Genomic DNA, 23,471 nt, shown 5'->3' with positions numbered 1-23,471 from the left:
GTAAGTGTTAAAAGGAGCTCTTTGCAGCAAAAACTCTACTGCAGTAGTCAGGCCTAAAGGCGGCAAATGCATGAACAAGTTTCTCACAGTCAAAAGGGGACAGAATATCACATACTTTAGAGATGTTTCTAAGGCGATAATATTCTGTTTTAGTAACAATGCTAATATGTTTTGTTAAAACGGAGTTCACTGTCAAACATCATTCCTAAGTTCTTGACCTGATTACTGGCTTTTAGTTATAAAGTCAAAATGTGGAGCAATAGATGTTCTCAGTGCGTCATTACCGATAACAAGTACCTCTGTCTTATCTAGCTGTAGAAATTCTGTAACATCCACAATTTTATGCTCTCTATGCAGTCCAGTATGGTGGAAATTAAATTGTGGGGATCTGGTGCAAATTAAAGATAGAGTTGTGTGTCAGGGAAATATTGTATTGATTATTTACACCAGCTGGAAATCATGTATAGGTTAAATAATAGAGGACCTAAAATTGAGCCTTGAGGAACACCACAAGAAATGACGTAACGCCTGGAGGTGTAGGTACCCAATGTAACAAATAAATATATAAAGTATTCCCTGCTGCTTAAGTAGGTTCTGAACCAGTCTAAGACAGGACCTGATAGACTGATAAAATCTCATGATTAACAGTGTCAAAAGCAGCATTCAGATCTAAAAGAACAAGGGTTGGAAAGTTTCTTGAGTTCAGAATAACTTGCAGACCATTTAAAACCTTAATCAAGGCTGTTTCTGTTTTGTGGTTTGCCGAGAAGCCAGACTGAATTGTCTCATTCAAGGATTAGTTCACTTTTAAATAAAATTTTCCTGATAATTTACTCACCCCCCATGTCATCCAAGATGTCCATGTCTTTCTTTCTTCGGTCGAAAAGAAATTAAGGCTTTTGATGAAAACATTCCAGGATTATTCTCCTTATAGTGTTCTCAATGGCCTCCAGACGGTTGAAGGTCAAAATTACAGTTTCATTGCAGCTTCTAAGGGCTTTAAACGATACCAGATTAATGAATAAGAGTCTTATCTACTGAAACGATTGGTCATTTTCGGAAAAAAATATAACTGTATATGCTTTATAAACGCATATTATTATCGCCTTGCACGTGTTTCCGCTTTCCGCACTTTTAAATTTTATTTAAAAGTGGACTAATCCTGTAAGTGTATTGGCATTGAGATAGTTATTGAGCTATATGGATACTACTTTTTCAATAATTTTACCAAGCAATGGAAAATTAGAGATTAGTCTGTAGTTAATGAGTCTTTTCTTCAGCAGTGGCCTAACAATTGCAGTTTTAACAATTTGTGGAATAACTCCTTAGGGAGTTTGCCTTAGAGACTGATTAACTATATATATATATATATATATATATATATATATATATATATATATATATATATATATATATATATATATATAAAACTATATTGTCTGATATGTCTGATAATAAGTGGTTCATAACTGTTTTGAGAAAGTTAGTGGGTAATGGATCAGGAGAGCAGCTAGATGAATTCATATGTGATGACCTGTGTAAGTGTACTGACAGCCGAAAAGGAGGACAGATTACATTGCAAAGGACTAGATGTGGAGTTGAAGACCTAACAAGTAGGACATGTGCTAGCAATGTTTTGTCTTATGGAAGTCATTTTATCATTAAAAATTCTGCAAACTCATTGCACTTTGCAATTGTGAGAAATTCTGATCATGTTTGAGCTGAGGGGTTAAGCCTATCAATTGTGGAGAATAGGTTGTCTTTGTTGTTGTCAATTAAACTTGAAAAACAAGCTATTTTGGCAGACTTCATTACTGCATTATTTAACATTTTCAGATGAGTCTTATTGGTATTATGGTGAACTGTATAAGCTCTGTGTGCTTCCATTGCCTTTCTGCTCTTCAGAGTCTCTTCTTAATTTTATGATTGATGTACTATTTCTCCATGGGACTTTAATAGTCACCAGACAGTTTTTGTTTTTAAAGGGGCAACAGAGTTAATACATTCAGAGAGCCTGGAACAAAAATTCTCAAGACGTTGTCTCAAAATATAACTGTAATTAAATATTCTAAAAGATGCTTAACTGTTTTGGGTTGTTTGGACTATAATCCTAAATCTGGCAATATAATATTGTCCCTTATATACTAATTTTCCTGTAATGACCACTAGATGGCAGCAAGGTCTTTTACTAAAGCTCCAAAATGCAAACAGAGCCCCTTGATTGAGAACCAGATAAGCCTGAAACCATACAAGATGAAATAATGAAAATGAGGTGTGGGGTAAACTGTCGATCCTGGATACTACATTACATAATCTAAACAAAGGCAAAAATTTCAATGATCAACATATTAGACAGGATATTAAGATTAATGTGAGCTTTGTTTGAGGATCCTTTGGGATCACAATGTTGTATCTGTCTCAAAACATTTCTTGAGAAAATAAGTGGAATCCACACAACAAACATTTTCATTCTCTTTGGAGCATTTATTTAGGAGTATCAGACAGGATGTAACTGAACTCAGTCAAACACTGCTTCAAACTAATAAGGACAGGTAACTCTTTATTTTAAGGTGACATAGTTACACTTTCTACATGTACCCTACTATAGTCGATAATTACATAATTACAAGTAACTAACCCTAAACCAAACCCTAACCCTAACTGTAACTCTATAGTAAGTACATGCAGTTAATGAATATTAATCAGTACTTATTTGAGTAAGTACAGTGCAACTACATCACTTTAAAATAAAGTGTAACTGATTAATTATTTTTGCAACTTCATACTTTACTATATCGTATAAGAAGGGTTCAATTAAAAAAAAAAAAAATTGAGGCAACTCTTTTTCTATAATAATTTTCACTGATTATTGCACATTAAAAAAATAAAATAAAATTATAATACAACCATGATTTAACCCTAAAAATGTAGACATTGATTAATGTAAATCTACATCATAGGCATGTTATTCTGATCTCATAATATAACTGAAGTTTCTATTTAACTAAAGTTTCTCCTATTCACATAAAAAAAACAATTAAGTTGCAGAGCAAAACAGACATTGAGAAAGACACAAAGCAGCCTCTATTGGGTGTTGCTATGACTGTAGTGATTGTAGAGGGCTTAACTGTGGTTGTAGAGGGTGTAGAGGGCTTAACTGTGGTTGTTTCTGCAGAGGGACTCTTTATAGAAGTGAAACATGTGCCCACATTTCCCACCCTGTCCACAACTACCAGCTCTACTTCCTGAGAACAACAGGAAGCATTGTAGGATGCCACAGTCACATTTGTGCCATCCTCACCTATTACAAAGCTTAAGCTGAGAGAGCCGTTCCCACGGTTGAAAGACACACTGGATATGCCTGTACCATTACCGTCCGTCAAGTTGGCGGATATTTCCCATGATGCTGTGCTGCATTCCACAGGACAGTCAGCTTTGATGCTCACTACCTGACAGACAGGGCTAGAGAAATCAGTGACCTGCCAAAACAGAAAATAATAACGGAGGTTAATCAGAGTCAATGAAAATTCAAATGCTAATACTGTTTGCATCCAAAACAATGAGCTATTCTCTTCAGTGGAGATCAGTTACAGTACAAATAAAATGTAACAAAAGTCAAACTAAAGGTAATTATTAATAAAGTCTACCCTTGCTGGTTTCATAACAGCTACCTTAGTCATGACACTGAACCGCAGTGCCACGTAATTCGAGTCTCCGGACCCTTGATCTTCTGCTTCAATAGTGAGTGTGACATCCGTCCCCGACTTTGTGCCAGAAGGTGCAGTCAGGGTTACAGTTCCCTGAGCGCTGCCCTCTGTCCCCATGTTCAGAGAGCTGGGGAAAGACACGCTGAAGCCACGGTCAGTCCGGGCTCGGATAGTATATTTGCTCTCTGTAGGATTACTGACCAATGTAAAGTTGAGATCAAAAGGGATTCCAGGCTCTATAGTGCTATTTGGTTGAGCCTGAGAAGGGATATGGTTAATATGTTTACACATTTTGTCAATGTATTTTGCATATACACATTTATTAAACTTATATAAAAGTCATGTGTCATTGATTTTTTGTTGGAATATCCCTTTAAGCTCACCGTGATGGTAACTCTAGAGCCTTGTTGCTGTGTGGGCGACTGTCTCTGGAATTGACCAGACAAAGATCGAGTCGAGTCATTCGACACCCCTTTGAGTTGGACCACAAATGCCCCCTCAGGGATTCTGTCTACGTTGACCAGGAAGTCTGTCGCACCCACTGCTTTGATGGTTCCATTAACAACACCAGATCCTGAAGCTTCAACTAGAAGCACGTCAGTCACTGTGACTGAATCTCCTCCAGTCACGGTGACAAGCAAAGTAGCATTCCGACCTGATCAGCAATTAGAGAAACATTTTTTCCCATATTGATGTAAAAGCATTTCTTCATGTTTATACACTCCAGCTCAAAAGTTTTTTTTTATTAATTAATTCATTTACACTTTTATTCAGCAAGGACAGCATAAATTAATCAAAAGTGTCAGTAAACATTTATAATTAACTCTATTCATCAAAAATCATACGTCAAAATCTGCAGACATATTTACAAATAATGGTTTTTACATACAGCGCACGCGTTCACCTGCTTGTAAACAAAGTTTAGCACTTCCGGCTATGCCAGCACTTCATCTTGAACACTAGGTGGAGGTAATACTCCTAAGGAGTGAGCAGCCAGTAACAAGTAGTGGTAGAAGAAGACCGTCGTCAGTTTAGTTCTCGCGCATGCGTCATGGAGCTCTCGTGAACTAACGTCAGAGGCCTACAAGAGAGAAAATGAATAGTTGAATAAAGTCGTTCTTTTTTTTGTTTTTTTCGCACGAAAAGTATTATCGTCACTTGAGAAACGTACGGTTGAGCCACTGTAGTGGCATGGACTATTTAAACATTTTCTTCACTGACTTTCTGGACGGACAAGTTTGTGCCCCCTTAAAGCCAATGGAGGAGTATTCCACCGCTCATATTTAATCACAAAAATATTAATTTGTGATCCGAAGATGAAAGAAAGACTTGCATGGTTGTATCAACATGAGGGTGAGTAATTACTGACAGAATTTTCATTTTTGGGTGAACTAACCCTTTAAGAGTTCCTTTCAATGGAACTAAGGGTCCAAGCCCAACCCCTGAAAACAACCCCACACCATAATCCTCCCTCCACTAAACTTTACACTTGGCACAATGCGGTCAGGCAAGTACCGTTCTCCTGGCAACCGCCAAACCAAGACTTGTCCATCGGATTGCCAGACAGAGAAGCGTGATTCGTCACACACAGCTATCAGCTCACAGCTTATCCTGCTTATGAAATTCACCATAGGCCAGCAAACCAATGAGAACGTGGGACAATGATGATGCTCCATAACAAAAGTGCAAAGGCGCAAAAGCTGCTGTAGATCAGCTTACCCGGAAGTCTCAGTAACTGGCAGATTTAAAGAAAATTACCGTAGTTTGTCAAATATATAAATTACGGACAGTTACATATGCATTGCCAATCAAGTAGGCTTTATGGTTCACCTCAAACAACGGATTTAATAGTAATTTATAATGTTATATTAATTGCCGAGTCCATGAATGGCTTGGGTATGCAGCCATTGTAGAGCATTCGCAGCTTATATGGACCGCATGCCACTGATATATACACATACACAGAAGGATCATGTGACTCTGAAGACTGGAGTAATGATACTGAAACTTTGCAATCACAGGAATAAATTACATTTTAAATTATATTAAAATAGAAAACAGTTATTATAAATTATAATAATATTTCACAATATTACTCTTTCTACTGTATTTTTTTATTAAATAAAGGTGCCCTAGAATCAAAAATTGAATTTACCTCGGCATAGTTGAATAACAAGAGTTCAGTACATGGAAAAGACATACATTGAGTTTCAAACCCCATTGCTTCCTCCTTCTTATATAAATCTCATTTGTTTAAAAGACTTACACGCGGATCTCAACATAACACCGACTGTTACGTAACAGTCGGGATCATTAATATGTATGACCCCAATATTTGCATATGCCAGCCCATGTTCAAGGCATTAGACAAGGAAAGGCAGTATTAACGTCTGGATCTGTGCACAGACAAGGTAAGCAAGCAAGAACAACAACGAAAAATGGCAGATGGAGCAATAACTGACATGATCCATGATAACATGATATTTTTTGTGATATTTGTAAATTCTCTTTCTAAATGTTTTGTTAGCATGTTGCTAATGTACTGTTAAATGTGGTTAAAGTTACCATCGTTAATTACTGTATTCACGGAGACAAGAGAGCCGTCGCTATTTTCATTTTTAAACACTTGCAGTCTGTATAATTCATAAACACAACTTTATTCTTTATAAATCTCTCCAACAGTGTAGAATTACATGTTAGCCACAGAGCACAGCTTCAAACTCACACACTTTACTCACATAATTTGAAGCATGCATACAGCATGCATGACGAACATCTTGTAAAGATCCATTTGAGGGTTATATTAGCTGTGTGAACTTTGTAAATGCACTGTAATATAGTCGAGAGCTCGTGTGGCAGGGAGCACGCCATTTAAAGGGGCGGCACTGCCAAAATCAGTGCATAGTTAATGATGCCCCAAAATAGGCAGTTAAAAAAATTTATTTAAAAAAATCTATGGGGTATTTTGAGCTGAAACTTCACAGACACATTCAGGGGACACCTTAGACTTATATTACATCTTGTGAAAAAGCATTCTTGGGCACCTTTAAATAAATGCAGCCTTTGTGAGCATAAGAGAGTTCTTTTAAAAACATTTAAAAATAATTTAAAATAAATGAGAGGCTACTCACTGCAGAGCCATAACCTCCAGCTCCCCCTCTCTGGAGCTCCTACTGTGGGCATGATGGGTGGAGATGCATCCCCCAACCACACCCTAACCCTACTCATAACCCTATCTCTCCACCCTTTAAACCGGTTAAGCTCCACCCATGAGCTCCAGAGAGGTGGAGCTGGAGGTCATTATGCTCTGCAGCGAGCACTACTTGATATAAATGATCAACTATCTAGAAATAATCAAGAGGAAATATCAAATGATAAAAAAGATGGTATCATACCAATGAATGGACGATTGGCTTTTGGTGTGAGGTCACCTCCCTCTATCTGCTCCACAAAGTTAAAGAGAAAGTTCACAGAACTCTGACCTGTATTAGTCACAATTAAAATATAGTGAAATGAAACATTATTGCAATCTTGCAATAAAAACTTAAAATTCAAGATTTGACTAAAAATAAATGATATAATAATTATATATTTGATTAAAAGTTAAAATCTCAATAGTTTACATATATGGCAGAATAAAAATCTTTACCAGTGATTTTAAGGCTGTAGAAGCTTTTAGAGTTAATGCTGATCTTCCATTCCCCTGTCTGGTTGTCAGAGTTTAGTTTTACTCTCCTTAAATTCCCTACAGTCAGGATGCTACCCAGAGGACCATCTGCCACTGAACCTGCCTGAGACACACCTGAAAGACAGGGGAAGCATAGTTTATTTTTACAATGATTTCGGCATCTAGATTTTTGTATTGCAGAAAATAAAACCATCATATTAACACACAATGTTCAAGGTGTTTTTGCTCACCTGTAGGGCTGTAGAGGGTAAAGACTGGAGAGTTTCCGGTGACATACACAGTCACACTGGACAGAGATGGATCCAACACAAAAGAAAAGCTTTCTTTTGTGGCTAGACTTCTCACTACGTAAAGAACAGTCACCTTCAAGAAACACAGAGATATTTTCAATATGTTGCAGTGTTTCAAAGCAAAATTCCAAAAAATTGAAATATACATTTAATGCATCTGCCTGTAACTTTTTGTGTTCAAAATTTACAAAAATTATATGAGAATGTACAACATGAATCCATTTTCCAAACCGTGTTTTTGTCTTACCCTGAATCATTATGGTACACTTACAATAAGTGTTTATATTCAGACTATTTTAGACTGGTCTGGTAGGAACCGCTGTGGAGTAGCACAGTACCTGCGTGACTCATCATAGACATAAAAGGAGAGAAGTAGCAAGATGCATGCTGTTCTGTTTATTAACCGCTAGATGCCAAAAGTTACAGACTGTAGCTTTAAAAAAAAAAAAGAATATATATATTATAAGTGCTTCATAAGGCAACAAGACAATGACCCAAAACAGTTACTACTGCCAATTTAATCAAGGAGATTATCATGAAATTTTGGGTCTTAGATTGGCCAAGTCTCCAGATTTAAATCCTATTTAACATGCATTTCATGCTGAAGAGGAGACTAAAGGCAGAAACTCCCCAAAACAAGCAACCATTGAAAATGGCTGTAAGTGTGAAAACCAAGAGTCTGGTGATGTCTGGGTCACAGACTCGCTCCTGTGATTGCTTGCAAGGGATTTACAAATAAATATTAGCTTTTACACATTTACTTAAAATTAAACTGTCCAAATACAGAGGGAAGTGCTGTACTTCTTAGTTACTAAAACATTTGAAACAGTCAATAATAAAATGTGACAGTCTGTACTTCTGCCTCTTAATCATATTTATAGATTTCTTGACACCACAGCTAACAGAGCAATTTTGTCTTTACTGTTCCAATACTTATCGAGGACACTATATGTTTAAATACATATATTGCAAAGAGCAAAAATGCAAAAACAATATTTTGGGGTGAATACTTCCCATTCTTTTTTATATTTTTCCATATTAAGGGGGTCATCGAATGAAAAATTGAATTTACCTCGGCATAGATGAATAACAAGAGTTCAGTACATGGAAAGGACATACAGTGAGTCCAAACTCCATTGTTTCCTCCTTCTTGTGTAAATCTCATTTGTTTAAAAGACAGGCGAAAAACAGGCGAATCTCAACATAACAATGAATGTTACATAACAGTCGGGATCATTAATATGTACGCCACCGATATTTGCATATATGCCAGCCCATGTTCAAGGCATTACACAATGGCAAAACGTCTGGATCTGTGCACAGCTGAATCATCAGGCTAGGTAAGCAAGCAAAGACAATAGTGAAAAATGGCAGATGGAGCAATAATAACTGACATGATCCATGATATCATGATATTTTTAGTGATATTTGTAAATTGTCTTTCTAAATGTTTTGTTAGCATGTTGCTAATGTACCGTTAAATGTGGTTAAAGTTACCATCGTTTCTTATTGTATTCACGGAGACAAGAGCCGTCGCTATTTTCATTTTTAAACACTTGCAGTCTGTATAATTCATAAACACAACTTCATTCTTTATAAATCTCCAACAGTGTAGCATTAGCCATTAGCCACGGAGCATCGCCTCAAACTCATTCAGAATCAAATGTAAACATCCAAATAAATACTATACTCACAGGAATCGATGTATGCATGCAGCAAGAATGACAAACACTTTGTAAAGATCCATTTTGAGGGTTATATTAGCTGTGTGAACTTTGTTTATGCTGGTTAAGGCAGTCGAGAGCTTGGGGGCGAGGAAGCACGAGATTTTAAAGGGGCCGCACACTGAATTGGTGCATATATAATTATGGCTCAAAATAGGCAGTTAAAAAAATTAATAAAAATAAATCTATGGGGTATTTTGAGCTGAAACTTCACAGACACATTCAGGGGACACCTTAGACTTATATTACATCTTATTAAAACTGGTTCTTGGGCACAACCAATAGTTATAGTGAGTTTAAAGAGTTAGCTCAAACTAAAATACAAACTACATCTGTCCTTTATGTTCCATGATGATTTTACTTTTTGATTTATCTCTTTAAGTCACTGTCAGAACATACCAGGGCTGAGGTAGATGTATCCGTAATGACTGCAGTGGCCTGAGAAAGTGAAGCCCTTGTGACCTCTATGGCCTGTCCACCAGAAATATGAGCCAGGTCTCTGTACAGCTGTATGTCTGACTGAGTAATTGATCTTGAATTAAACTGTTGAGATTGTGAGACATCCCGTCTTCTACGGAATGAGAGGGCGTTAGTCAACATGAAAGTGACCTGGATGCCAGGGAGAAAGTGCAGAGAGCAGACAAAAATGTAGAAAAATGTCAGTTACAATTCAACAACACAGTAAGTTAGCAGCAATAAGTAATCTGCAGGCACTCACTGTTGTCTTAGTGATTTCTATCATGGCCTGAACGATGCTTCTCAATTTTGAGTCCTTTGCTGAAGCATCAGTGAAAACAAAAATGTCTGAAGATGGAGGAGCACCTGCTAGTGCCAACTGGAGAACCATGAGGATAAAAAATATAAGAGGAGCTCAAAATTATTATCATTTCTAATCTTATGTACGGTATCTTTGAATAGGAGTGTTTACCTAGTTTAAATAAAAGTTTACAAAACTTTCCAAAAGGGGGGGGGGGGGGGACACACACACACACACCAGCAGTCCTGACAGGCACATTTCTGGTTCGTCTCCTCCTCCAGATGCTTTAAGGGAATTGATTTCTGCTTTGAAAATGTTTGCATCCTTAGTCCTTGTCAGAGGTCCAAAATCTGTATGACACAGACATCACAGAAAGCTATACAGCAATTTAAATTGAATATAAATTTAATAATAACAGAAATAGTTTGTATATCTTTATATAATTTACTTCCACTAAACTGTTGTTTAGCTATCATAAACTCTGTAAACACCTCATTGAATTGCCATCTTGGTTTGGAGAAGAAAAAAATATCCACATACAACATCTTGCCACTTGGTAGCAGTGTGTTGAAGCATTAGTATCAAAGAGCTTAGAACCCAAGAGGCGACACTTTGATACTTTTTGGGTAACAGCCACTAGACTAGCACTCCGGTACGCGGCCGCCATTATGGGCTGAAAATACTAACTGGACCATAGAATCCTTCACATCTTATGCACCTAAAATCGCCGAATCTCACTGCCAAATCAGAAGCGCAATAGAACAGTTAAGTCACCAGTAAATTGTATGTCTCCTACAGTAAATGTTGTATTGTCTTATACATGTTTTATTTTGCCAGTTGTGGAATCCAACCATTCAACCAGTAACGTAGGCTAGTAGTTAGCCTACTTTATATTGAGTATTTCCATTGTATGCAACTTTACCCATTTATTAATAGTAAATTAATAATTAATAAATTTAAGATCATAATGTTTGCAACAAACAATATATTTTAGACCCAATGGAGTAGCCTAATAGTATAGGCTATGTCTGAATTGAAATATATTGTACATTTTAATGGATCACGCTACAAACATAATGATCTTATAATGATGCATTGCTGTGTCCGTTATCACATAATTCACACTTTTGGACACTTTTGTTTCAATAGACATTACAACACTGCAAAATCAAGCTGTTATATTCATATATTTATTGTCCAACATTCCCAATTTTTCTGATGCATGTCCTTGATTTAATTTCATATGTTGGTATTAATTCAGTGTTTATAATGCTAATACTTGAACTTCAAAGAATTTTAACCCAAACTGACTGGGTTTCTAGATAGCAAAGGTTTTGTGAAAAAAGTGGAAGACTTAAACACAAAGTGTGTAAAATAAACTGTATAAAGTATCTGATGATCACTAGTGATATTATTTTATTCTGTGTTGTCATCATTCAGGTTGAATTTCAGCTTTAATGTACGTTTTTTTAAAAAGCAGCTGCATTTTAGTCTAGGACTAGCTTAAGCCTTGTCTGTGAAACTGGGGGTATATGCATTAAAATCCAAGCATAAGAAAATGGCTTTTTGAATTGCAGTCCACTGTAGTGACCTCTATGCGTGAAAGAGTTAATATATTCCATAAAAAAAATAAAATAAAAAAAAAACCTCACTCACAGATCATTTTTATGTTCAGGTAATTGCAAGTTCAAGTTAAACTTGAACATGAACAAAAGTGATGATGTGTTTACTAATTATTCCATCTATTTCCTCTTGATGCAAATGCATCAGTGAATGTTTGGTGCATTCAGGCTCATTTACACACACACGTTATATGGGCAGGCATTCATGCCGACAGCGTGATCAGCCAATCACAACATTACCACGCCACACTTTAGGAACTCAGTTAGTGTCATCACTGGTGTAACAGTGGGACAGTGTTATAAAAATTAGTAGTCTATAGAATATTAAATCTCATATTTCATAATAATATATATATATATATATATATATATATATATATATATATATATATATATATATATATATATATATATATATATATATATATATATATTTTACTGTTAATTATTTTGTCATTCAAAACAATGTTTTAAGGCAGTGCCTTAAAACATTGTTTTGAATGACAAAATAATTAATTTTCAATTTTGCTTCTGTTAAAAAAAAAAAAAAATGGATTATATAGGTCTAAATACAAAATATGACCTGGATCATTAAATGGGACTAGAATGTATCCTGAAGGTTCTTCCGGAGTTCCTCTCCTGCTGTCTATGATACTGAAGGACACTCTCTTGGCTTCTTCAATGTCATCAGACATACTGCCCGTAGTGTCAATCACGAAAGCCAGAACTGAGGTCTGACTGAGGCCCATCAACCTGAGAGAAAGAAAGAAACAAATAAAATTGACTGAACCCCTGGAGGCACTATACATTTCTGACACTATAATTAAAGAAATGTGTGTATTACCATCAGCTGAAATGGCATTTTCCCCCCTTTTTTCCTGTCCCCAAAGATATTTACAATACTGCAGCCTATATAATTCATTGTTAACTGAATTATGAATTCTGAACTTTCTTTAATGCTGCCTTCAATTATTGTAAATATGAGTTTCCTAGGTAAATATTGCACATCAGTGTCCTACAATTTCGAAAGTTGAATGCAATGAGCTCGTAATCACGATTTTCAGTTATGAAAACATAAAAGCCAAAACACACCAGGGGCCTCATTTATAAAACATGCATATGCACAGATTTGATCTCTGAGTGTGCGTTCACTAAAATCCACACCAACTTTCATATTTATAAAACGGTTTTTGTTGTGGAAAAGTGCTTAGCTCCATGTCAGGGTCTAAGCGCCCAATTTACTTAAAAACAAAATCGAAGAACAAACTGATGTGACATCATTTCGAACAAAATCTGGCCAAAACGAAGTTCATTTTAGTTCGAAACGACTTCCAAAAGCAAACTCACACAAGTATGTAGGGGTTCTTCTCAATACTCAAATTGACGCAAGTCTGCGAGCTACGGAGAGGACTTTACCTGGCAATCAAAGTGGCATTATGTCAAGAAAGTGCGGATTTAGAAGACCGTGAGGGTTTAGGGTGCCATTTGGGACCGGGCCAAGAAATGAGAAGCACCATAGGTCTCTACAGGACAGTTACCAGATCATTGGGCGAGGCCATAAACAGAGGGGCATTTTCAACTGTGTTACCTGAGTAAGGTTTAGGGGTGGGGTCGGGTGAAGGGGATAATTTTCATTGCGTGATTTATAAACACCCACAAATTCAGAAATGCCCCATACTCAACTCTCAGGAAAAGTTCGCTCCAGCTGCAACTACCATTGGTCCGTGACAATAATGTAATAGAAGGTGTACGCTGAGGCTCTGCCTTCTTTCACACGGAACACTTCTCTGACTCATTTCATCTGTTGAGTTTGTAACATATCCATGGTTGAAATCATGAACACACTGGATAGTCGAGGTATAGAAGAAAATAAAGTTGTGCTTCTGATAAATGAGGCACTGGCACTGTTTTTCATGTTTGTTACTGTAAAGCGGTTTGCTTATAAGCAATCCATTGAACAAAATCCCATAAATAATCATGACATATGACTTTCCTGGAGTGCTAATTTGCAGAGCTCATGCTAACATACCCATGTTGTTATGATCAGATGTATTCTTATGCTTTCTCTAAAAAAAAAAAGCTTCCTATTTTCTTATTTTGTTGTGTTTATTTTGTTACTGAAGCGCGCAGGACATATTTACATATTCATCTAAACGTCGCTCTCAGCATTGTCGTAGCATCAGATGTCCGATAACAGTATATCGCTGCTCATGTATTACAAACACAGACGTACACTTTCCTTGTGGCTGAGAGTCAAGAGTACTACAGGTATTTGGAAATTTAAGCATTTCTTTCTGCTCACCATTCTCAAGTAAAGCATTTGGACGTTGACTGTTACAATTATATTAATTTGGCGGAGTTTACAAGGTGGAGATCTAAAACTATTCAGCTGCGCACAATTTCAAGATCATTTGCAAATTATACATTTCACATCTGGAAGAGAGGCATGCGCACAATGTTTTTGTGCATACGTTCTTTTCTCTGAATCACACGTATGCACATTTGAGAAATTATCGTAAAATCAAATATAGGTCAGTTTATTACGAAATATTTTATAAATGCGGCCCATGGTGTGTTCTTCATCATTTTGTAGAAGTAGAGTTAAAAAAATCTTGCTGAATTTTATATAGAAATGCTACATCGTCGAAGACGACCAAAGTGACTTCCCTTACGAAAAAGAAGTTTATTCAAGTGTGCTATTATCAGTATAGCCTACTTCTTTTAAACTAAAAATAACAAAGTATAGCTATTTCAGTCTACGTTTTATGTACTTCTCAGAAATACACTTAAAATTGGAAATTTACTTAAAGTATACTTGACTTATACTGACAGAAAAATCTAAATATATTTGGCCTATACTCAAATCTTTTGTTTGAGATCTACTTAATTAATTTACTGATTTACCAAGGCTGCGTTCCACTCCAGTTTTAGACACGCACTCGCGAACTTAACCCACAATGCAACACGATTATGACATCACCGCAAATCGCGTTTATTTTACCCCACCACAAACAATTCTATGATATATTACTTATTTTTTTAAACATTTAAAACACACATATATACATATAGAATGCTGTAGTAAACAAATTTGTAAGGGGGAAAAATAAATAATAAATCAGCTCCATTGCGGATAATCCGGGATTCCAAGTGATCAAGGGTTTAGGACGTTCCAGTTCGGTTCAGCCCATTGCAAAGGTTCCGCCAGAAGTGGGCACTCGTGCAACGTAAGCAATGACGTACATCCAAGTCAACGAGACCGAAGGAAGTTAGGGAGAGAAGGGCATATAAAATCCGAACTGGAACGCGGCCTTAATCTACTTTATTATCGTCGCTTCGTAACAGGTTGAACTGGACTATCACGTGTAGCCTACTATTTTAAATAAAGTTTTATTTAACAAAATTCGTGAGGCGCACGTTCAGCTAATCAACCAATCAGTACAAGAGGAAGTCGGTAGCCTATATAAAGCCGTCTCTCACCTCTATCCCGCGACAAGTTTCACAGCAAGCATCCCTCCACCACCCCATCACCTCACTCTTGGCTGGTTTCTATCCAGTTAGGGAGGGGGAGTAGGCTACTCTGGGTTCGGGCCAAATTCCGAGCTCGGAGCCCTCCCCCGGACAGCAAGCCAAATAACGTACCCATTACCATACGGGTTAGTTTATTTTTATTTCATGTACGTAAACTCGTGAATTATGTCTTTACTACCTTTCTGGGACTTGAAAGGTGCCTATTCAGAGGTTTTAGTTTTACATGGAGTAAAATAATTATTACCAGAGTTTCAGTGATTTTAGTCCCGTCCGAATTTGCCATCTCAGTAACAATAGCCTATAGGACGGGAATATAATTACGGGTAATTCGCCTTATTCACCTCGAACGTTAGGAGCTTGAGGGGTACACCAGTGGCGATTTCTTTAAGACCGCAAGGGAAGCTCGGCTTCCCTTATAATGTCACAAAATTAATGGTCAAATATGTACTATTGTATTAACATTTTATTGACTAAAAATGCGTTAGAAAACGTTCATCTCAAAGACGAGTTCGTTCAGAATCAGTCACATATAGCAGGTCGGCTGACTCGATTTCCTTCTCATACATTTCCGCAGCGTCACATTTCCCTATAGTCACATGGATACGTTTACTTATTGGAGTAGGATTTTTCTCCATCTCTGGTAAGATAGCAATCATCATAATATGTGTGTTCTTTAATTATTAGGTGTGCAACGGATCGCAGTTAATCCGTGATCCATACGGATAAGGTCCAACGGTTCGGCACGCATGTGATTCGCGGATTAACTGCTATATTTAACCATCATAGAGTGAAAGTTTGTAATTTGGACGTGTTTTGTCTCGCCAATTAACACATTCAAACGACTTTAAAAGCGGAAGAAGAGGCAAAAATCGGGACTCGCAAACTGTAATCTGTGCGCACAGCCCCCCGAAACGCGCGCATGATGAGAGTCAGACAGCGCGCGAACACCGCATTAATTCCGCTTTCGCGTTTACTTGCGCTTGAAAGGAAACCTACACACAAAATTATGTCAAAATACCTGTCTCGGCAAGTATTCTCTCGGTTATGTCATAAGTGAAGTGTTGAGAAGGAAACCGGATGTGTGTCAGTTATTTGGTCCGTGCTTTCCTTCTTAAAGTGACAGCAGCCTTTGCTTATCTGTACTATAAGGCAGTGGTTCTCAAACCTGTCCTAGGGACCCCCCACCACTGCACATTTTGCATGTCTCCCTCATCTCTAACACCCAATTCAACTCTTGCAGTCTCTACTAATTAGCTGATGACTTGAATCAGGTGTGTTAGATGAGGGTGACATGCAAAATGTGCAGTGGTTGGGGGTCCCTAGGACAGGTTTGAGAACCACTGCTATAAGGAATCACTGAAGCTATACGCGCTCAGTCCCATCGCGGATTTCTCAAGTTCAGTCGAAATAAAAACTGCTGCAACCTATTTCTTTGATATTTGCTCGGCGAAGTTGCTTGATTTTCATCATACATTTCACACAGTTATACACCACATTCCTTGTTTCAGTTTTACAGAGTTTTTTTTTTTTTTTAGATCGTTCATTCATTCATTCATTCATTCATTCATTCATTCATTCATATAACGTTAGTAGGCTAGGTTAGCGTCGTGGGTGAAACTGCGCACGATGGCATTTGAAAGTGTTCCTTACGAGGAAAAACAGCAGGGCAGATCAACACCTAAGATTGATTTAGTGCAAAAGATAGGGAAAAATAACAGGTCTTTTCAGCTCTCCTGGTATGACAAAGTTAGCTGGCTGACTGGAAGTGCTGTGACAAATAAAATGTATTGCTGGCCATGCCTCTTGATGAAACCATCTCACGGATGTGTTGTTTGGTCAAAGGTGGGGTTTGGAGATCTGTCTAACTTTGACAGGGCATATAAAAGACATGAAAAGAGCAATGAACATGTGAGTGCATGTGCAAGATTAAGTTGCATGGGCAGGATCAGGGTTGAGCATAAATGAATGAACATAAATGAAGGTGCTCGCATTCAAGTGGCTAAACATAATGAAATAGTCAAACAAAACCGGGCCTTCCTAAACCGCCTTATTGATGTGACATCCTTGCTTGGCCGGCAGGAGCTGTCATTTAGGGGACATGATGAGAGTAGTGAATCATCCAACAAGTGGAAATACAGGGAGTTCACAGAAACATTAGCTAAATATGACTCTGTCCTGTCCACACAATTCGAGATCTCAACTGTGTTTTCTGGTATGTCCCATACATTCAAAATTATTTGATCTCTGCTCTTGCAGCCACCGTTTCTGATCAGATCAGAGATGAAATTCAGGATGCTCCCTTTTTTGGATGGCAGGTGGATGAAACAACTGATATATCCTACCGTGCCCAACTCTCTGTCATTGTTCGCTATGTGGATAGTGCAGGTAAAATAAGTCACAGTGAAAAGGAATGTAGGGCAGAATTTACTTTTAAATAAATAGACAATTTTATGATGTAGGCCGAAAATGAGCTTCCCCTCTCTGACAGACTGTAGTAGCCACCACTGGGGTACACCTACCACTTCCGGCTATGATGCACACCTTTTATATTTTAAATATTTATTAAAATAAACTCAAATCATGTGTAAATATGGCTATTTTTCACTATATACGCTCATACATAAATATGCCATAATTTAATGCTCAATAACATTTGAAGGGAAGAATTAACAGCCATAAAAACAACTGTAAAGTGTTCATCTACATGTCAGCTACGATGCACATCTTTTATATTTTTTAATATTTATTAAAATAAACAGTCAAATCATATGTAAAAATGGCAAGATTCGTAGTCCACAAAGTTTCCATTGCTGCTACTGATTGTGGCTACTGTATTGGAGTCCAACTTCCGGGTTTGTGTACCCCTCAACGGCGTTCGAGTTTTCAAAATGGCCGCCAGGTGAATAAGGCGAATAGGCTAATTGTGAAATGTGATGGGTTATAATTACTTTACCCCGCCCCCATGTAAAACTAATCCCGTCCGAATAGGGTTGAAGATATTTTGGATGAAATCCGAGATGTTTCTGAACCACACAAAAGCCCTATTTGGACGGGATTAGTTTTACATGGTGGAGTAATGTAATTTGACCTCAAGACGTCTAAATTAATGGCCAGTTCACACGGGATAAGACATCTCAGTAAAACTAGCAGAAGGGGTAACGATTTATCCACCGCCGTCACCTCCCTGTCATCATGTGGGTGTAGGCTACGTTGCTTTCTGATACCATGTGCGCAAACACATAAAATCTAAATATATAAACTATATAACAGTTAGGTCCGGTCAAACGATTTATTAATTAAATTATGATTGGATTATGATGGTAATAGGCACTTAGTTAAAGCTAAAATCAGTTTTGTGCCTCTGACAAGTCTTCTTTTTGCTCTGAATGATATGTGGAAAATAATTGTTTTTTAATTTGTTTTGTCCCACCACCTACACAAATGAATGTTTCTTCAAGCGATTCCATGCTTGAAAAATGCACGGAAAACTAATTTCAAAACAGGGAATGACGGAATTTTACCGTACTTATATACAGCGGGTCTATTCGGATTAGTAGTAGGCTACCTGAGGTATTTTTTCCGGACCTCTTTACATTAGGGAAAAGTCGCCGTAATCTTTACTGACATTGTGTTCCGAAGATGAACGAAGGTCTTATGACACAAATGTGAGTATTTAATGACAGAAACTTTATTTTTGGTTGAACTAACCCTTTAATAATTAATTTTATAACATAAGGGCTTTTCACACTTGAAATAGCTAGTTAACCCTGGGTTGTTCTAATATGACCTGAATGGAATCCTGGGTTATCTTTATTCACGTTTCACACTGCTCATACTGTACCCGGGGTTGACAGTTAATCCTGGGTGTTCATAAACCGTTTCACGCTGCACTTTCCTAAACCCTGGGTTAAAGTCTTTATCTATTTACGTAGCATTGCGCGTCCTCATATTACACATTGCTGACTGTTATATCAAGTTTTTCCTTAGTAAACCTTTCGAACTATAAAGGTAAGAATGACGATCTATTATTGACTCTAATTGACGCGTTTTCCATCACTTTTGACATTTTTACTAGCATACGCAGAAACGACTTATTCATCGCGCAGTGTTTCTGTGACTGCCAAAAGCATGTGAATATAAGGCACGCAATTGGTTGTCGGTTGCTGCTCCAGAGCAGAGTTTCATTACCCCGGGTAAAAACCTGTGCTAACCCCGCATCTAAACTACAAGTTTGAAACGCTCCTTTACCTGGGGTTTAGAACGACGATAACCCAGGGTTAAGCACAGCGTGAAAAGCCCTAAAAGAGCCCAAAACCATGTGTGGTGTAAAAGGAAGGTTCATGTACCGAAGAAAGTCTTGGTTGCCTGTAGCCAGTCGGATGTCTTGCAGCATTTCCATAGTAGCGTTGATGGCCATGTCAGCAGCACGCTGGTGAAGAAAGCCATGACTTGAGCTGATGTCATCCTTATTGATGCCTCCGATGGGGTCTCTAGAACTGGTCCTATCAAAAAGGCCGCCATGGCTACACTTGCCTGATAGAAAATTAAGTCATTATGTACATTTGTGGTCCCAATTTCAAACATCCTGTGGTCTGTGATGATATACAGAGAACTTGTAATTGAAAGGCAGATCAATACTACACATTCCTTACCTGCAGGTTTTTCAGAGGGGAAAATGCTGAAGTATCCTGAGGTTAGTTTCTTATGCAGTTTTATTTCTGGGAGAATATTATCACTACAGTCTTCCCCAATGCAGTTTTTGCATGTTGGTGTTCTGCGGTCTGTGCATACAGATAAAAGATGAGAATGTGAAACTAAACACTCTAGAAATTGTAGAATGAGGGTCATTTTATTTTGTCATACCTGCTAGATTGTTGAGGGGAAGGTCAGGCTTGATCAGATTGCTGAAAGGAGCAGTGCTTCCCAGTTCCACCCAGTTACTGTGGCTATAGAAGTCCTGCACCAACAACACAGTGTTCACATAATTCTCACACACGCACACGCACACACACCTACACACACACACACACGTTTGTTTTTTGTGAATTGTGGGGACTTTCCTTAGGCCGCAATGCATTTTATACTGTCTACTATCTATCCCCCTACCCCTAAACCTAACCATCACAGGAAACTGTGCACACCTTTATTTTCTCACAAAAACATCATTTAGTATTTTTATTAATTAATTTACATTGTGGGGACCGGTGGCTGGTCCCCACAATGTAGGTGAACTCAGGTTTATATTACATCGTGGGGATATTTGGTCCCCGCAATGTAATATAAACAAAAGCACACACACACACACACACACAATCACACACACAAACACATAAACACATACTTGTATATGTGGTTTTCGGGGACTCTCCATATATAGAGGTAATGGTTTTTATAATGTACAAACTGTATATTCTATCCCCCTACACTACCACTACCCCTAAACCTACCCATCACAGAAGACTGTCTGCATTTTTTGCATTTAAAAAAAACAGCATTTAGTATGTTTTTAAGCCATTTGGTTTACGAGGACACAAGGAGTTGTTCAAATACTCTTGGAGAAAATATATAAAAGAAGGGTTTGCATTTTTAAGTTTAAAAAAGATAAATAGACATTTTAAAATGTTTTTTTTTTTCCTTATTATTTTTATTTTATACCAGAAAGTCCCATTGAGATTATCTCTTTTATAAGGGAGACCAAAGTAACAGCTATGCAAACTTAAAAAGCACAACTGGGAACTACCAGAGCTAAAACAATATAGGTTGAAGAGGTAATAATTCATACAAAATGAGAAAAGTGAAATGGCACCTCCATATAAATAGTGCTAGCAATGACAAGGTCTCCTGAACTCCTGGGAATGCATGAACTGATAACATGCAGATTAAATGCAATGTAAGTCACTTTGGATAAAAGTGTCTGCCAAATGCATAAATGTAATGTAAATATAAAACAAATATAAATACTGGCATAGAGCCAGTTTGAAATTTCAAAAAGATTACAAAAAACCCATACTGTAATCTCCATTCATAACGTACCTGTAGAGTATGACATAGAGCCCCCAGTGTGATACGGGCAGAAATGTAGCTCTCCTGCTGAACGCTGGCCTTTACTGCAGCCATGCCACGAGTGATGAGGTCCCGGCCCTCAACGAAAGCCTCATTATCTACGTGATGTGCCGCACTCAGTACAAACATTGCATCTATGTCTGCATTGCTTTGATAAATCTTTGTTATAGCTGAATAAAATTCCTGAGAAGAGAGGGCAGAAGATGAACCAGGAGATGTTGCACAGGCTTTTTGGACAGCAGATGCAGTCAGTTTGTTGTTTATCTGGAGGTGAGGCATGGAAAGAGGAGAATATTATTATTATTATTATTATTATTTAAAAAACTCAAAAAATAACTCAAATTAATTATAACTCAAATTCCCTGTTTCATTTTTCTATTCAGGTTTCAAATCAGGTCTGTGTGTAAGCATTGTTTTTTGATAGACTGATAGACTGTATTGCCTTCAAAACATTAAAGCTTTAAAACTACTTTAAAGTTCAAACTACTTCAAGCTTTTAAAACTTTGTCAAACATTCTGGTCCAGCTTTCTCAAGCCATCTTCAAAGTTTGTTTACAAACTTTGTTAATGTTGTAAGTCTCTTCAAGGAATGTTAATCATCATCATCTTTTTTTTTTTTTTTTACTCATTACTAATTTGCGTGAATCTAAAATGCGAAGTTTCTTCCTTGTTCTAAGAACAATTCAGTTGGTTCACTCCTATATTATTTTCTTACAGCCAGTGTGAAGTCTCGTCCCTGGGCAGTGGCTATATCACGGCAAACTTCTGCTGTCTTGCGAAGGATGGCCATCTGAGTGATTTCTCTATGGGTGACGGAGCCATCATGAAAAAGAGGTTTAAAAGCTCCCACCTGGGGGGATTGAAACAAGGTCCCCCAGAGAAGAAATACAGCCACTACAACCAGTGAAGCCATTACTGTCCACAATAATGGGTGCTGTGGGAAAATTCAGTTTGAAAATTCTGTCTTCTCTCACCAGTGAAGAAAAGCCTGATGAAACATTTCACTAAACATTATTACAAATAAACAGTTCACATACTGGAAATTTACTCAAAATATTACATATTACTCAACCAGAGAAAAATTATAAATAAAAAAGTTGAATTAGTATTTTTTTATTACCTTTTCGCAGATTTTGCCTTAATACTATAACATATGCACAACCTCTGTTAGTGCATTTATACACCTTTAGACACGCCATGAACGTCAGCGTCACATATATAACTTTGTCATGTAAATTAGGGATTGTATAAATGAAAATCCTTTCCGTGTGTGCTGCCAAGAAAATCAGTAAGGAAGAACATTTACTTCCTTATCAACCACTATTGTTGACTGTGCCTTTTTCAAATCCAATCTTAACTCACCTCTGTTACCTTGACAACTCTTAACGTCCTGTAACACGAAACAGGTTACAAAATAATATTGCAAATCTATTGTAGTAGAAATTTTAAAATTTATTGTAATTATCTTTATACGCTGATGATTACATGTCTCCTCTAATACTGCCTGTACTGCATGCTGCTGAATTTTCTCTCTTAGAAGTGCTGATTCTCTTACAAGAATATGTGTGTAGGGCCTTTAGTCATGTAGAACCGCTACTTTTGGGCTTTTATTTTTGGCTTGTGAGTAAAAGACCATGTTTGTATGGAAAAACAAATGTATAAGTTGCAGTGTGAGAGGATTGTGATTTTCACGTGACAGGTGGCAGCGTTTTTCCTAGTTATGTGCCTAATATGGCAGAGAATAGTTTCAGCCTTGGAGATTAGAGGGTTTAAGAAGGGCAGAAAGACTGTAATCCTTGTCTCACACTCTGCAGCTTCTTGTAAGCCTGTATGACTGTCTGATCTTTCTTGCAAGAAATAAAACCTTTAAAGACAATTGGATGAGTTTGTCTCTTATGCAGTAGAGTCTGTTGAATTGTTTGCCACAACACAAATCTATTAAACTTGATATTGCAAGCATTTGTAAAACCGTAAAAAAACTGATGCTTCAAACTTTCACAGAACTTCAAATATCACAATCATACACATCATTTTATTAATTCAGTCCACTTAAAATGTAATATAATCATGTGACAGGAGTTCAGTGAAG

General features: G+C 37.3%; 1 protein-coding gene across 1 annotated transcript; it reads right to left on the bottom strand.

Moving 5' to 3' along the window:
• Positions 1-2,165: 2,165 nt before the first annotated feature.
• LOC137032344 (von Willebrand factor A domain-containing protein 7-like) lies at positions 2,166-22,295 on the bottom strand. The gene is made up of 16 exons (XM_067404098.1): positions 22,098-22,295; positions 21,353-21,646; positions 20,183-20,276; positions 19,972-20,100; positions 19,666-19,852; positions 12,372-12,541; positions 10,404-10,516; positions 10,128-10,244; positions 9,809-10,018; positions 7,626-7,758; positions 7,357-7,509; positions 7,103-7,189; positions 4,091-4,362; positions 3,672-3,965; positions 3,061-3,479; positions 2,166-2,238 (listed from the first exon to the last, which is right to left on the bottom strand). Exons 1-16 carry the CDS (start codon positions 22,293-22,295, stop codon positions 2,166-2,168), a joined length of 2,943 nt encoding a protein of 980 aa, XP_067260199.1.
• Between the last annotated feature and the right edge of the window lie 1,176 nt (positions 22,296-23,471).

Source organism: Chanodichthys erythropterus, chromosome 12 (assembly GCF_024489055.1).
Source record: "Chanodichthys erythropterus isolate Z2021 chromosome 12, ASM2448905v1, whole genome shotgun sequence".
NCBI lineage: Eukaryota > Metazoa > Chordata > Actinopteri > Cypriniformes > Xenocyprididae > Chanodichthys > Chanodichthys erythropterus.
The sequence above is the reverse complement of the archived record's forward strand: the minus strand, read 5'-3'. Positions and strand labels throughout refer to the sequence as shown.